Source organism: Olea europaea, unplaced genomic scaffold, assembly GCF_002742605.1.
Source record: "Olea europaea var. sylvestris unplaced genomic scaffold, O_europaea_v1 scaffold4425, whole genome shotgun sequence".
NCBI classification, from domain to species: Eukaryota; Viridiplantae; Streptophyta; class Magnoliopsida; order Lamiales; family Oleaceae; genus Olea; species Olea europaea.
In genome coordinates, this window is record NW_019262733.1 from 6335 (window position 1) to 21551 (window position 15217).

The window sequence follows — 15217 nt, forward strand, 5'->3', positions numbered from 1 at the left end:
GTTGTTGAGAGTGCCAACTGATAGAGAGAAATGTATTATTTGAATTTGAATTTGAATTAGAGGAGAAAATGAGGCATGAAAATGGGAGTTATATAGTTTTGAGTCAGTTAAGATTTCTCAACAAGGTAATGGGAGTAAAATGTGGAGATACGCCAGCCAAATATTATTATCGATAATAACGCTAACTTAGCAATTCAAATTAATTTTTCTATTTTTTTCCATGTAAAAGACATATTTGTAACAACAATTTAGGGATCAAGAAAGTAAAATGAAAAATAATAATAATAATAATTGTATATGGTGAGCTCATCCTTAAACCATTTAACTAGTTCAACAGTTTCGTATGCTTTGCGTTTTCGCTGGTGGCAGAGGTGGTGGTTGTTGAGAGTGCCAACTAATAGAGAGAAATGTATGATTTGAATTTGAATTTGAATTAGAGGAGGAAATGAGGCATGAAAATGGGAGTTATATAGTTTTGAGTCAGTTAAGATTTCTCAATAAGGTAATGAGAGTAAAATGAGGAGATATGCCAGCCAAATATTATTACCGATAATAACGCTAACTTAGCAATTCAAATTAATTTTCCTATTTTTTTCCATGTAAAAGACATATTTGTAACAACAATTTAGGGATCAAGAAAGTAAAATGGAAAAAAAAAATGATAATAATAATTTGTCTTCCTTAATACTGTCTCGTTTTGTCTAAAAAATGAAACAAAGAACCCAACACAAATTGAGAGAGAACTGAAGTGCTTAATAAAAACAATTACACTACAATTTGCAGAAGAGCAGATCAGCCAAAAATGAAATCCCCTACAACCTTTAACAGTTTTACCTGATACATGCTTACTTTCTAGTGTGTAAAAAGAATTCTCTTCCCCCTCATAAATGTCGAAAATTTCTACTTCTAACACTATGGTAATGCAATGATGGTTCTAAGAAGCGAAAATGAGCGGTCAAATTAACTTCCCGCCACTTGAAAGTATCATATATATTAACTTGTGAAACAATCCTGCAGATATTGGTGAGTCTGATCCATATAATGTTCCCATAGAGGCTTATACCTGCCTATTCCTAACTTTAGCCACGGCTTCATGTTCCCGTTAAAATGAATCACGGCTGCAGTCTCGATCAGACGGTTATCGATGTTCAGATCGTAACCCAATCCTAAGACGTGCCATCTCCGATCAAGTGGCTCTGTCAATCCATAAAAAGCTAAAAATCCAGGAGGAAGAGTGCCGAGCTTCCACAGTGACCCATCAGCATTTTGTTCCTGCCAATAGTGATATCGCGCGGTGACATTTTCCTTTCTCCAAGCAATCAGATCAAAAACATTCATCCCAAATGCCCATCCACATGCTTGAGGATCAAATTTGGTGCTGATAATTGGGTTTGAAAAATTGAGATACTTGTAAAACCGGTGAAAGGATTCAAGACAAGTTTCCACTGCCCCGTTCACGTTTCCATGCAAATCCAATGAAAAAAGTGGGGTCAAATCCTTCTGAACAACAACATCATCATCAAGAAAAACTATCTTCTCAAGCTGTGGATAGATCTCTGGGATGTAAAATCGCAGATGATTCAACAGAGAGACGTACTTAGGATTATGTAATTTAGATTCAAGACTCATATCCCTCGACCCCTCAAAGTAATATTTCCGTAAATCTTTATCATTTATCTGTTTTAAAACCGGAGAGTAAGATGCATTCAACCACGTGAAATCTTCAATATTTTGGACTTCTACTGTAGCCCCTTTGAAATCGTTACCAAGGAACCAAGCTTGCATTGCCCCGTATTTCACTCCATTCGTTACAATGTGGAATACAAACTGCTTGGGATGATCAGCATTAGAAATAGTAGAATTCACAACAACTGAAACAGCCAGAAGGTTATCTGAAAATAAGCAGAAATGGTAAAGATTATTATCGACTAGTCGGGGCGAGTTCCTCCTCTCATCTGCAAGTTCCTGTAGTGACTTTTTCTCCAGCCAATCAGAAGTGAGTCTAATGTCAATACACTGAAGGTTCTTTGGTACTGATTCTGCAGCCAATTGTCCAAATACCGTACTCTGAATGGTAGCTGCATGTGCACGTTCTTCAAGGGCTTGAATATGGGATTTCATTGTAATCATAGTGGTTGCAATATCATAATGAGCATCTTGAGCCTTAAAAATGAGGGATGAGAAACTTATAATCATTGGGCCGGCTTCATCCAATGATACCGGCTCGTTCTTCATTGCTGCCTTTGAAAGAAGAGATTGACAACTTCTTATTTTTGAACTAAGCTCCCAAGCAAGATGAAAATTGTTATGCTCCTTTGCAATAATCACATAAGCTTTGGCAAGGGTCATTTGCTCTGCTAATTGTCTGGCATATGATCGAACACTTAAGAGTTCTTCAGTAAAATTTAAATGCCTGTGAACAAACTTTTCATTTTTGGTATTTGTATCCTGGCAAAGAGAGGACTAAGTTACAGAATGATAAACAATCAAAACCAGTTAAAAAATCATCAGACAATAAAATTATATGAAACTGTGTCTTCTAACATTTAAAGCATCATGAAGAGTAATCACAGTAACAAGGAAATGGATACACAGAGCTACATACATTGCACATTGAAGTAAATGTTTAAATACTTCTAATTATATTAACGCTAAATTATTTTAAGAAAAATCTTAGTGTGATAAAGATTTATTTATTTATTATTATTATTATTATTTTTTGATAACCATGGGTGTCCGGACCAATTTACGCGCAATTTGACTAATCCCATGGGGCCTGAAGTTTACTGTCGGAAGTGTGATAAAGATATTATCACCAAAGAAATTTATGGAATGATAATGACATTTAAATAAATCATATTTCTCGGTATTCTTCTCTTGGCAAAGAGATTTTATGGCGCATTCAACGTCACCAATAAGAGAAATTGTCAAGAAACTGTTCAGATTCAGCATTGGAAGAGCTTCACAGAAAATCTGCTACCTTTAAAGGCATCTCCTATGCAAGATCCATGGAAAATTTTTCAGTTTTAACTACTTCAGCATCAAAATTTACCAGATTCTCTCTTCCAGCATAGTCCAATTTTATTATTATTATTATTATTTTTTTATTGGTTAACCCAGGAATATATTCAGTTGACCACTCCTCTAAATGGGTTAATCCAGCCTTAGAAGCTTGGTTACATAAATCTCCATCAACTTTGTTCAGATGGCAATCTGACTAGAGAAACTTCAATTTTCTTAAATGCTAAAAGACATCAGCTTTGATGCATTCTTTTGATAGAGTGGTCATGAGTAAACTTCCCAACTAGAAATAGAATAAACTTATCCTGTTCTAAAGCAGCAACCCACCATTTATAAAGCTTAGGCATCTCGAATAGAATTTGCACTACTAATACTTAGTCCGCATCTTCTATGATGTAGAATGTCCTTCATAATAATCAGTGTTTCTTATATCACCTTCAGCCTTGGCAAAAAACCTAGTTTCATAAGAAACTTCAGCAACTTCGCTTTGGAACAGTAGCTAATCATCTTGACAAGATTTAGTTCAAAAGATGGGGCAAATGTTTTGAAGTATCTTTCCAGTTTTCCAGTTAACAGCAGGAAGAACAGTGTAACATCAGGGGGAGGGAAAACTCTTTGAAAAGTGAGGTGTAATTAAAAGATGATGTGATTGGAAGAGATGATGAGAGAAACTAATATTTTAGTACAATCAGATGGAGGATGAATTGGTACTTTCATTTACTTTCCTAGGGATGAAGCGTCAAAGAAGCAAAGCAAAAGAAAAATCAATTTTCCGTCTTCACCCAGGTGAATATAATATAACCAGCTAAACTGGAAGAATCTTTCTTCTGTATCTTACGAGGCTTTTCTCTTTTGTATGCCCAAACAACAGACTGATAGGTTACTAGTTGATAGGCTAAAGTCGTAGAGGGGTAATACAGGAATTTAGTAGAATGCATTGTATAGGCTTCTCAGTATAAATAGGGGAGGGTAGTTTCATTTTACTTTAGGCAGAAATTGATGGTCAAATTAGAGAGAGAATCCACTGTAATTCCTTTCAGCTTATTGAATATATATCACAAAAATAGAATACCGAGACAACCCCATAATATCTATTGTATTACATTACTATAATAGCAACCATATCCGACTTCTGAATGACAAGAAAATCCAAGGTTAAAAATGTCAGTTCTATAGCGACAGACCTGCTATGCTTTATGATACCGAGGTGTGGAACTATTTAAGAACAAAATGCCCATAAGATGACTGTACAATGGATGTGCAGTCATAATAAATTTGATAACATAAGAAATAAGCCTAGGCCAAGCAAGTGTGTAGCGTAAATTGAGATTAATTGAGGGAATATCGACTTAGGTTATTGTAATATGTTTTTTCGTAGACCTTAGAGGCTCCTAGTCATAAGATTGATGTGATCTCGATAACACATGTCAAAGCAGCGAGGAGTAGACCAAAAATAACATGGCGTGTGGTAATGGCTAAGAATCTAGTTGATCTAGGTCTTCTTATAAATCTAGCATTAAACTGAATGAAGTGGGCCAAGTGGCGGAAAAGGATTCTTGTGTCCGACCATATATTTATTCGAGGAAAACGTTCAGTTCATTGTTGAATTTTGCTGATGATGACAAGAGCACCTCTTAGAAAAAATTGACACTTTATTTCCATTTCAAGAATCTTAAATAACAAACTCAATAAACTTACTCTAGCAAATTCTTTGGGCCCCTATTTATCTTACGAAACTCCTACATATGTACTTTTTTCTGCACAAAGCAAAATTTATAAAACTTCATATAATTCTTCAAGTCAAAACCAGTAGCAACGTGTCACCTCACAAGTTTTTCATTCAAGAATATTACAAAGTGAACTCTTAGGGATAGCTCAGTGGTCAGGCCTTGGATTTGCTCCCCAATAATCACCCGTTCGAGTCCTCTAAGGGCTATTGAGGTGAATATCTGACTGTAAATTTCAAGACCTCGTGGAATTAGTCGAGGTGCACGTAAGTTAACTCGGACACCCACGGTTATAAAAATAGAAAAAGAATATTAGAAAGTGAAGATGTAGAAATGCTTCTGCTCCAAGATGACAAAGTCTTATATGCTCATGAATTGCAGTAAAGTTCTGTGTAACACCTGAAGCATTGCCAGCCCCAATTTTGTATGACACCTAAAGCATCACCAACCCCAAATTTATTTAGCACCTTAAGCATTTCAGAAGCAAAGTTTACATAACATGTGACACTTCAATAAGATTTCATTCTGCAATAAAAATCCATGTTTTTGATAAATATTCCATCTTTTCCAAGACCGGAATAGGGGAGAATTGTATATAGATTGATTCTTGGACTTTGGACGACAAAGACAAAGTCAATGACAAACACCTAGAACAATATTGGAACGAATGGTTTCACCAACCTTGGTCACGAAGTGGAATATCCATTTCAAACCTTGAAGACTATGTAAACGAAACTCACTATAAGTGAGAGCTACCTTCACGATCATGACTATTACACATCGTATGTAGTTATCCACAGGATATCTCTGAGTTCTTAACAACGCCACAAATAATCATTGATATGTCTAGTTCCAGAAACCTCCAGACCACACAACCGCATCAAACTTTACGAATCAATAATAGATTTGCATTTTTTGCACCAACTACATCTAACGCATAATCTGAAGGGCGAGGCTACATTCTTGCGAAGCTTGAAGGTAGCTATTATTAATCCCTAGAATTAAAAATAAATAAAAATAAAAAATAAATAAATACTCTACTGATTACTTGAAACATCACATAGGACCTGTAGAGATAATTATGAAGAATAAACTTCGTAGATCATGACTATATTGTTATGTTCCAAAACAACAACGAAAAAAAAAAACAAAACAAAAGATTAATGCAGCATCAGAAGACTAGAAAAAATTCCCTGGAACTTTATTTTGTATTTTTATTTGGAATTGAAGAAGGAAAAGATTTCCACTTAATCAAACACGTAAAACATTTAACTCAAACTGGCAATAATCCATAAACAATCCAGGCACGATTAAAGAAATAATAAGATTCACAATGTAAAAGGGAAAGAATAATGCTACTTTGCCAGGAAGTAGGTGACATAATGGTTGATATAATAAGTGTTGGCAACATGTAATTTGATGGAAAAGTTGACAATATCTTAATCAGTTCAATGATAGGTTGTCACGCCGTAGTATGTATTATGTTAAGAATTATGTCAAGCATGTCTATGTAGCAAGATTGAAAGGGAAATAATTTCTGCTCTATACTTACTAAAACAGGCTGCTCCACAAGATCCTCCTGGTGCTGATTGTGATGAAGAACAAACAAAGCAAAACCTGCAACTGAAAATATCACAAGAAGCCCCCAGATCCAACATGACAACCTCCTTCGAACCGGGCGCCGGTAATCGGCTGCCCGTCGCCGCATCTTTCACCTGTGTCTTCCACTATTCAATACCAATTCAAGAATCCAAGAAAAACCATCACTCAGATTGAATCAAACCGACAAAAGAACATAGTTTTTACCTCAAATCAAGATTTTGTGACGACCCACCATTCAATTCACACTCAAAATCAAGAATTGGAAGGAAACTCAATACATAAGATCTGATCAAGAAATCCGAAAAAAAAAAGGGGTGGCTGCATATATAGACCTATGCACTACAAAATTCAATATGAAATTGACCAATATATCAAAATAGTAAGGTAAAATAGTACACAATCTGTCGATTTGAGGTGACACTTAGATCGGTTTTGAATGTGAAAGACCTATCACGCAAGACGAAGTGTCGGATTTACGTGGGAAGAGTGAAACATGTGTGCGCGTTATCTGTGTTCATTGAGGAGGGAGCAATTTGGGCAAATCTAATAAAGGAGAGCAGGACCTGCACATGAAGAGCATGTGCCTGGTGATTACGATTACGATTACGAAGTACAAATCACGGTTCCCGTCTTGGTTAAAATCATAGACCACCCAAACTTTTACAAGCCCGGTTGCCCGGCCCCACCTCTCCCCTTACACAGGAGTCAGTGCCGACCCCCATGAAAGGGACGCGAAGGGGCCGTGTAAACGCTCGGGTACAAACGGCATTACTCTAAAATTATTTGTAATACTCGTTATAGTCAACTCATTTCATGTGACAGCTTATTATTTAATGTATTAATTTATTATTAGCTTGTTATTCATTAATGTTTGAATAATTAGAAATCGTTGACTATGTATGACATTATTTTAAAATCATTTTTACCTCGTGTCAATCAAATTGATTCTAGGTGATTTAAGAAGCAATCGTGTAAAAGGATTAGTTTTGAAAAAGCATTATGTTACTTTTCGTTTCTAGAAAACTAAATTCTTCTTTGACTAAGTTTAGAAATTTTACTTAGAAGTAAGAGAAAATTGGAGTATTAGTTATTGAGTGGCAAGAAAGTGAAGCAATATGATCGAGACATTGTGATCATTAGTCTTTTGTTATTAAAAAAATGTACAAATTGTCTCAGATCCATCTGCTTAAATTTTAAAAAGCTTAAATAACAAAATAAAACAAATAAATAAAAGGAAATCAAGGTGCGGAGAGAAAATCATTGGAGTGCTAATTAAGAGCTCTACACGGATATATCTTTCTATAATACTTGAAAGATAACGTTCAAAGAAGAACTTAATGTTTAGTGGAAATTACAAATATCCAGGTTTTTAAAATGCACAATTCAAAAATTAGCGATCAAATTTATTTGTTCAAAAATCAAGTATCCCTAATTAATTCACCCCAACCGCCACACGTGACATTCACTTCGTCTTCCTCACGGCAACAGCGACTCCACCATTTTTATGCTTCTTCTTCGATTCACATTGCTTCTTATTTGTTCATGACGATTAAGGAGAGGGACGTGAGCGCTTCTTCTTATTTGCTCACGACGACGATGGCGATGGCTAGGGGTTTTGCAATCTATTGATGTTAAGCGTCGATGTCGTTGCTCTTATCATGAACATTGATCTATTGCAGAACAATAACCATTTGCGATCTACAGCAGTGGTTGATGTGGTTGGTCTGTGAAGGAGTGGAGGTTGTGGTTGTTTTGCCAATGGTGATGATGATGGTGATGGTAGCAACGGTGCTTGTGTGGCAGTGGTGATTTGGGTAGTGTTGGTAAGGTTGGGAGGTGGTGTATTGTTGGGTGTGTTTGGTAGTGGTTTCTGGTGGTGGTTGTGGTCTTGGTGGCTGTGATGGTTTTTGGTGGTGGTCGTGTCGATGGTTTGGTTATATTGGTTAGTTTGTGGGTTGGATATTGTTCATGTGTTTGGTGGTGGTGATCGTGGTGGTTTTTGGTGGCGGTGGAGAAGGTTATTGGTGGCGTTGTGATTTTTCTTGGCAGTTGATTGAATCTAGTGGTGACGATTTTGTTGGTAATAATGTCGTGGTGGCGGCGACGATGATGGGTTGAGGGTGGTTGCTGGGGTGGCAGTGGCGTTGATGACCCACTATTTGGTGTATATGACCAACTATTTAACTGACTTTATAATTCGATAATTTGTAACTAAAATATAACTTCTGACCAATAAATTTGAAAATCCGTAATCGATAGATAAATTGTAACATGTAATTTTTTGATTTGTAACCAATAAAATAAACCGCGATCTATAAAATTTTTGATTTGTGACCTTTAAATAATTTGTAGCCAATTAATTTGACAATATATGACAATGAATAAAGTTGTGACCATTAATTATATAATTGTGACCTTATTAATTAATAAATATTTTTAATTAATTAGTTAATACCCGAGTTTTGCATTTTGAAACTTGCCACATGAAAATTGAATTTGTAATACTTAACCCCTGACTTTTGAGCCTTTACAAGGGAAATCAAGTATGGTGATGATTTCTTTCATTTATGCTAAATGTATTGCTCTAGAAAGCAGGTTGCTGTGGCGAGAATTTGAGAGAATAATGGTTAGCTGTTTACCTTGGATTGTCGCTGGTGATTTTAATATCGTTAGAAATGATTCAGAGCGTATAGGTAGGCAACAACACCCTATGGTGGCGATGGATGATTTTAATATTTGTATTGATAGATGAGGGGTGATTGAGTTAAATTCGGAGGAGAGAAATTTTTCATGGTGTAATGGCCAAGATGGAGTACCTAGGAGGGGCTCGGCTTGATCGGACTTTTACTAATTCCAAGGCAGCTAGTTTGTATCCGAAAATGGGCTTGAGATTGTTGGCTAAGGAGACATCTAATCACTGTCCATTGCTTGTGAGCATGAATCCTTTATGTCTTGTGTTAAGGAAGCATGGGTGGATTGCACTCAGGATGTGGAGTTGGGAGGTTTACAGAGGTTGGTGGCAAAGCTTACAAGGACTAAAGTGGCGCTAAAAATATGAAATAAACAAGTCTTTGGAAGGGTTGATCACATTATATCATAGCTTCAGGAAATAGCGGAGATACTAGAAGAGTAATTGTAAGAGGGGTTTTCGGATGAGGTGGAATAGGATTTGTGTTAGCGGAATGGTAGAAGCGAGAAGAAATTAGACTCTCTCAAGTAGCAAAGAAACGGCGGCTTAGGGAGGGGGATAACAACACTAATTTTTTTCATGCAGTGATTGCACAATATCGAAAAAATAGAAGGCTGGACCGAATGACGCTAGAGAATGGGACTCAATTATTTTCTCCCCAACAAATACATATGGAAGAAGTGAGGTATTTTCATAATTTTCTTACTAAAAAACATGTGGGACAGTACTAGATTTATCTAGATTGACTGATGATGCATTGACTGACGAAAAGTGTCAATATCTTTGTGCTATGTCGACTGAGGTAGAAGAGGCCGTCTTTACGATTCCCATGGATAGCTCACCTAGGTCGGATGAGTTTGGATCAAGTTTTTTAATGAAATGTTGGGATATTATCAAAAAGGAAGTGATTTAAGCTGCACAAGATTTCTTTGGAGGAGAGCTTGCTCGGTTTTACACATCATCTTATATTGCCCTCATTCTAAAGGTGGAGAAACCAATTGGGTTTGATAAATGCAGACCTATAAGTCCGTGCTTTGTAGTCTATAATATTTTCTAAAAAATTTTGGTCGATGGCTGCCTTACTTTTTAGAATTATTTCAGCTGAGCAATGAGCTGTCATTGTTGAAAGAAATATTGTTGAAAATATCGCTCTTACACGAGTTAGTACAATGAATAAAAAATGTGCGAGGGGAAAATGTGATGGTTAAGTTGGATATGGCAAAAGCGTATGATAGGGCGGACTGGCGTTTCTTGAGGCATGTTCTACAAACTTTTGGCTTCCCAAATAAATTTTGCCAGTTGATTGACCAGTGCATAACAAATCCATGGTATTCAATTATGAGGCTTTTTCAATAAAGAAAAGTCGGCCACCTTTTTCTCAAAGAATTGTTCTTCAGTGTAGAAAAGCGATGTTATATGGGGAGATAGGGTTTAAAGAGGGCCAATTTCCTTTGTTGTATTTGGGGGTGTCAGTTGTGCAAGGAGGGCTAAGTTCTCGTCATTTAGAGTCTTTGATTGTTAAAATTCAGGAAGAAATTGCTAGTTGGAAGATGCTTTTATTATCACAAGGGAGGCTAGTGCTTCTACGTCATGTCCTTTCTAGTATGACCCTTCATTTATTATTAGTGCGGAGTATTCCTAAATCTGTGTTCCGGAAGTTAAATTCCATTCTTTCATCCTTTTTGGGGTGAAATTAATTGAAGTACTAAGAAAAAAGCGTGTTCGTGGAACAAATTGTGCCGACTTGTGTTGGGGAGGGGGGAATTGCGGTTTCTATCTTCAGATTCATTGTGGGCAAGATTTTTTAGATACTCTAAACGGGGGATATTGGACATAACTCGCTTCTGGATGTTAGTGAGAAAATGTCTTCTGGAGGTGATTGAGCACAGTCAATGCAAGATAAGGGATGGTTCTTGCTCTTTCTGGTTTGACAAATGGATAGTGGGGGGCCCTCTATGTGCACAAGTAACCCAGCTTTTAGAATCGAACCTGAAAACTAATGAAATTTGCTTAGAAAATGGATGGGATATGGTTCGACTGAAAACCTTGTTGGTGACACTCTGGCTAAGGAAGTTGTATCTCAGGTTAAAACTCGAAGAACGAGAACTGATTTGTTGATTTGGAAACCACATAAACACTCATTATTTACTACAAAATCGGCTTGGGAGGTGGTGAAGGTGAGAATTGAGCAAGTTGAAAGGGTGGCCTGGGTGTGGAATAATGCTCCGACTAAACGTGTCTCTGTGTGGATGTGGAAAGCTCTAAATGGGAGTTTATGTGTTGATGAACGCATTAAGTCAGTTGGCATTAACCTTGCATCCAAACGTGATTGATGTTCTACAGGTCACGAGGAAAATGCTTCTTATATTTTAAGCTTTGGAGACTTTGTAGATAAGGTGTGGATGAATGTTGTTTGTTTGGTGGGTGTGCGCTGGACAAAATTGGGTGGAAAGAATCAATTTATGGTGGAACAGACCAAGAAAATCTTCACAGTTGGGATGCTTGATTGGTTTGCTTCCAAGCTTAATTACTTGGAGATCATGGACAAGAAGATGTAAAGCAAGGATTGAGGGTAAGCTTGAATATGTTGAGGACATGTTTTTATCCATTAAATTTTGGTTACAATAGGTTTCTCTTAACCCTTCAAATGCCAAGGTGCTAACTAGTCAAGATGAGCATGTGCTTTGAATGCTCGAGATACTCGAGTACTAGCTACAACAAAGCAGATTCGAGTGGTTTCGTGGAAAAAACCACTCCATAATTGAGTGAAACTTAATGTCGATGGTAGTAGTCTTGGGAATCCTAGACAAATTGGTGGTGAAGGAGTGATTAGAAATGAAAAAGGTGAATTGGTTTCAGCTTTTAGTAATTATTTCAGCAACGGGACTAATAATGAAGCTGAACTGAGAGCACTCATTGAAGGTTTGCAGTTATGTCGTGAGTTGGGGATAAATCATATTGACATTGAGTGTGACTCACTGTTGGTGGTCTCATGGATATTATCCTAGAAATGTTCTTTGTAGTATCTGTGTGACTTTTGGGATGATCTAGTGGAGCTATTATCGAAGTTTGATTACCAAGTGACACATCAATGGAGAGAAGGGAATCAAGTGGCAGATTGTCTAGCTGGGTTGGGAGCTAAGGGCCTTTTGAAACGTGTTAATAACTGGATAGACTGGCCAAGGCTTGCTCGAGGCTCAATTCGTCTAGATGTGATAGGGGTCTCTTATTTGAGGAAGTGAACTATGCAGTTTGAAGTTTTGCGTAATGGTGTCTATTGAGATCTTACTTGATATTTGGATTGTCTTTTTAATATTGCAAATACGGTTTTCCTCCGCCATAAACGAGGATTTTAATAAAGGAACCTTTGGGGAAAAAATAATAATAAAACAATCAATAGTTGTGCTGCGCAGCAACAAGTTAATTCTCAATCTAATAGCTCTCTCATTTTTGTCACATTGTGACGGCAATTGAGGTATAATGACATCTTGGAGTTTCTAATTTATCTTGCATAGTATATTGTTTTTTGAACTACATGTCATACATTCTATCTGCTGATTTCTTAGTCCTTGAAAGAAAATTTTTTACAAAATAAATTTCTTAAATTATAATAGGAATCGTGCAATGCACAATCCTCCACGAGTCTTTCTATAATAGTTGTAAGATTACGTTCAAAGAACTCAATGATTATTTGACGGGTTAACTTTAATACATTCAACAACCATCAAACACTATAGTTTTTTCTTTCATTTGCGTCAGCAACTAATAATTGTGACGGCGTAGCAAAAACAAGATAATTCTCAATGTAATAGCTCTTTAAATTAAAATATCCAATTTAACACTCTTTTTTGTCCCATGGTTACGGCAATTGAGGTATAATGACATCATGGAGTTTCTAATTTATTTGTCCACATCTTTGGCTATGTTTGTAGTCCGAAAATTATGAATCATGTTTGCACTAAACTTGATATGAATTCCAAGGTAATTCATTTTTTAAGATCTTTTATGCAAGAAATTCAAATTTTTATTGATTATCAATCAACATTTAAGTAGATTAAATTATTAAATTCGAAAATGTGTTACTCCAACAATATATTTACTTTCATGGAACTTACGATTTTGGAGAGAGAATTTCTTATAAATTCCAAACGCGTTTGCAATTTTATAGGTCTATCATGGTATTAAAAAATTTAAAAAAAAAAAAAAAAAAGATGCATAACCACTTAAGTAATTTTTCTAAGTTAAAATCAAGGTTAATCAATTATTTAAAAAAATAGTGAATGCAAATAATAAAGTTAAGAAACTAGCATATATATAGCATATTACATAGTGATTTACAATCTTCGGTACAATACCAAACCACAGTACAATTTATTACCTCTGTACATAGCTCATATATATCGATAACGATAACTTGAAACAACATCGACCAAGCAGTATTTTAAAAGCACTTAAACAAATAATCTCGCCTCTCACTTACAATGAGGTGGTCGAGATCAACACTCCTTGCAAGTAGTACAATAGCAGCCAACCATCGGAAGCCTGATTATGGATAAATATGTACACAAGACTTTCGATTGGTCTTAAATATAACTTAAAAGTTACTTTTTCCGAAGGTCTATGTGTAGATACATATATACTTTCAGAAAAGTAACTTCTAAGTACAACCAAACATGTTCTTATCCCCTATTGGACTCGTGCAGATGGTTGATCATCCATGGAGGTATTACTGCATTAGCTGATTGAGACTGGCCTTCAACTTCTCCATGTTCACCTGAAATTCTTGGTAAATTAAATTCAATGTCTTCTGCAGGGACATATTCAATCCTTGCGTACCAATCAAATAAGCAAATATTAATGCTTGTATAACTATAATTGTGTGTTTGATTGAAACGAAAAATATCACCTACAAAAGAAAATGTTTTCCTTGTTTTGAGGAAAAAACCACCTCCCCCCCGAAAAAAAAAGGGAAAATTAAGCATATTTTCAAAAGTTTGAAAATATTTTCAAAGGCAAAAAATAACAATCAAACACCTTAAGTAGGAATTTGGATGGAAAATTGATATTTCATTCTCTTGCATTTTATACGTGCAAATTTATATATGGTCTCTCTGTTTTCCCCTGTATTCTCAACTGGATAGCACAGTTCCTGCTTTGAACATAATGTTATTGCTATATTTTGCAAGAAAATTACAGGCAGTTAATTAATGTTTTTTTTTTTTTTACCAGATGAACTCAAGTTTTTAACATTTTCGTAAAAATTAGGACTACTTTATTGATGTAAAATTATCTTTTTCTCCATGTTTATCTGTAAAAGTTAGCCAGGAATAAATTTTTGTTCGCAAATGTGCTCTTAGATATACATGTTACTTTTTAAGTAAAAAAGTAACTTATTATGAAAGTAACTGGTTTCCATCTGTCAGCGCACGCATATAAAAAGAGAATTTACCCGAGCTCAAAAGTTGTGGAACAGAAGAAGATATGATGTCATGATTTTGTTCCTGTTGTAACTTCTGGGATAATTCTTTCTCCTCTTTGATCTTCTTCAAAAGTAAGGTGTTTTCATCTTGCAATGCCTTGTCCTTATATGAAACAAGGGAAGATAAATACAATATAATAACAGCAAACAAAATATTTTTCTCCATAAATTCGAGTTCGGCTACACCATTTCATCGGGATCATTACCATATTTACAAGAAGATGTAAAGTTAACTAGATCATTTGCAATTACTAAGACATGTTATTTTTGGTCAACGTACCTATTATATTCCAACGAGATAGTGTCATTCTTACATACACGAACATCTTTAAATCATGTCTACTTTATACATAAAAGCTACAAGAACATACCTTTTTCTTAAGCTCAGCAATTGATTTGTTCATGAGTTGGTTCTGCATAATTTTTTTTAAAAAATTTCAGTGTACACCCATGTTTGGCTAAACTTAAAAGTTTAATCAAAAGGAGATAAGTAAGCTTTAATATAAATAATTGTTTGCCTAANTTTTTTTTTTTAAGAATTCTAATGTAAATAATCATTAACTTTAAATATTTTTATCTTTTTAGAAATTTTTATAATTTTTTTTTTTTTTTAGAATTTTAGTGTTTTAGAATTTTACATTTAATTTTTTCAAAACTTTTAATTTTCCAATTTTATTTGTTAGAATTTTATATTTTTAT

General features: G+C 35.4%; 2 protein-coding genes across 6 annotated transcripts; both read right to left on the bottom strand.

Annotated features, from left to right (window-relative positions):
• Window positions 1–662: 662 nt before the first annotated feature.
• LOC111387986 (probable galacturonosyltransferase 11) lies at window positions 663–6945 on the bottom strand. Of its 5 annotated transcripts, none has more exons than XM_023012639.1 (3): window positions 6555–6945; window positions 6301–6463; window positions 663–2463 (listed from the first exon to the last, which is right to left on the bottom strand). In XM_023012639.1, the coding sequence occupies exons 2-3, from the start codon at window positions 6454–6456 to the stop codon at window positions 994–996; spliced, it is 1626 nt and encodes a 541-aa protein (XP_022868407.1). In that variant the 5' UTR covers window positions 6457–6463; window positions 6555–6945; the 3' UTR covers window positions 663–993. The 5 variants fall into 5 exon arrangements, with proteins under 5 accessions (XP_022868407.1, XP_022868408.1, XP_022868410.1 ...); XM_023012640.1 differs by having other exon boundaries at window positions 6301–6475; XM_023012642.1 differs by having other exon boundaries at window positions 663–2448; window positions 6555–6944.
• Window positions 6946–13334: 6389 nt separating this feature from the next.
• Window positions 13335–14952, bottom strand: LOC111387989 (agamous-like MADS-box protein AGL8 homolog). Its single transcript, XM_023012644.1, has 3 exons — window positions 14890–14952; window positions 14489–14621; window positions 13335–13813 (listed from the first exon to the last, which is right to left on the bottom strand). Exons 1-3 carry the CDS (start codon window positions 14935–14937, stop codon window positions 13719–13721), a joined length of 276 nt encoding a protein of 91 aa, XP_022868412.1. The 5' UTR covers window positions 14938–14952; the 3' UTR covers window positions 13335–13718.
• Window positions 14953–15217: the final 265 nt, after the last annotated feature.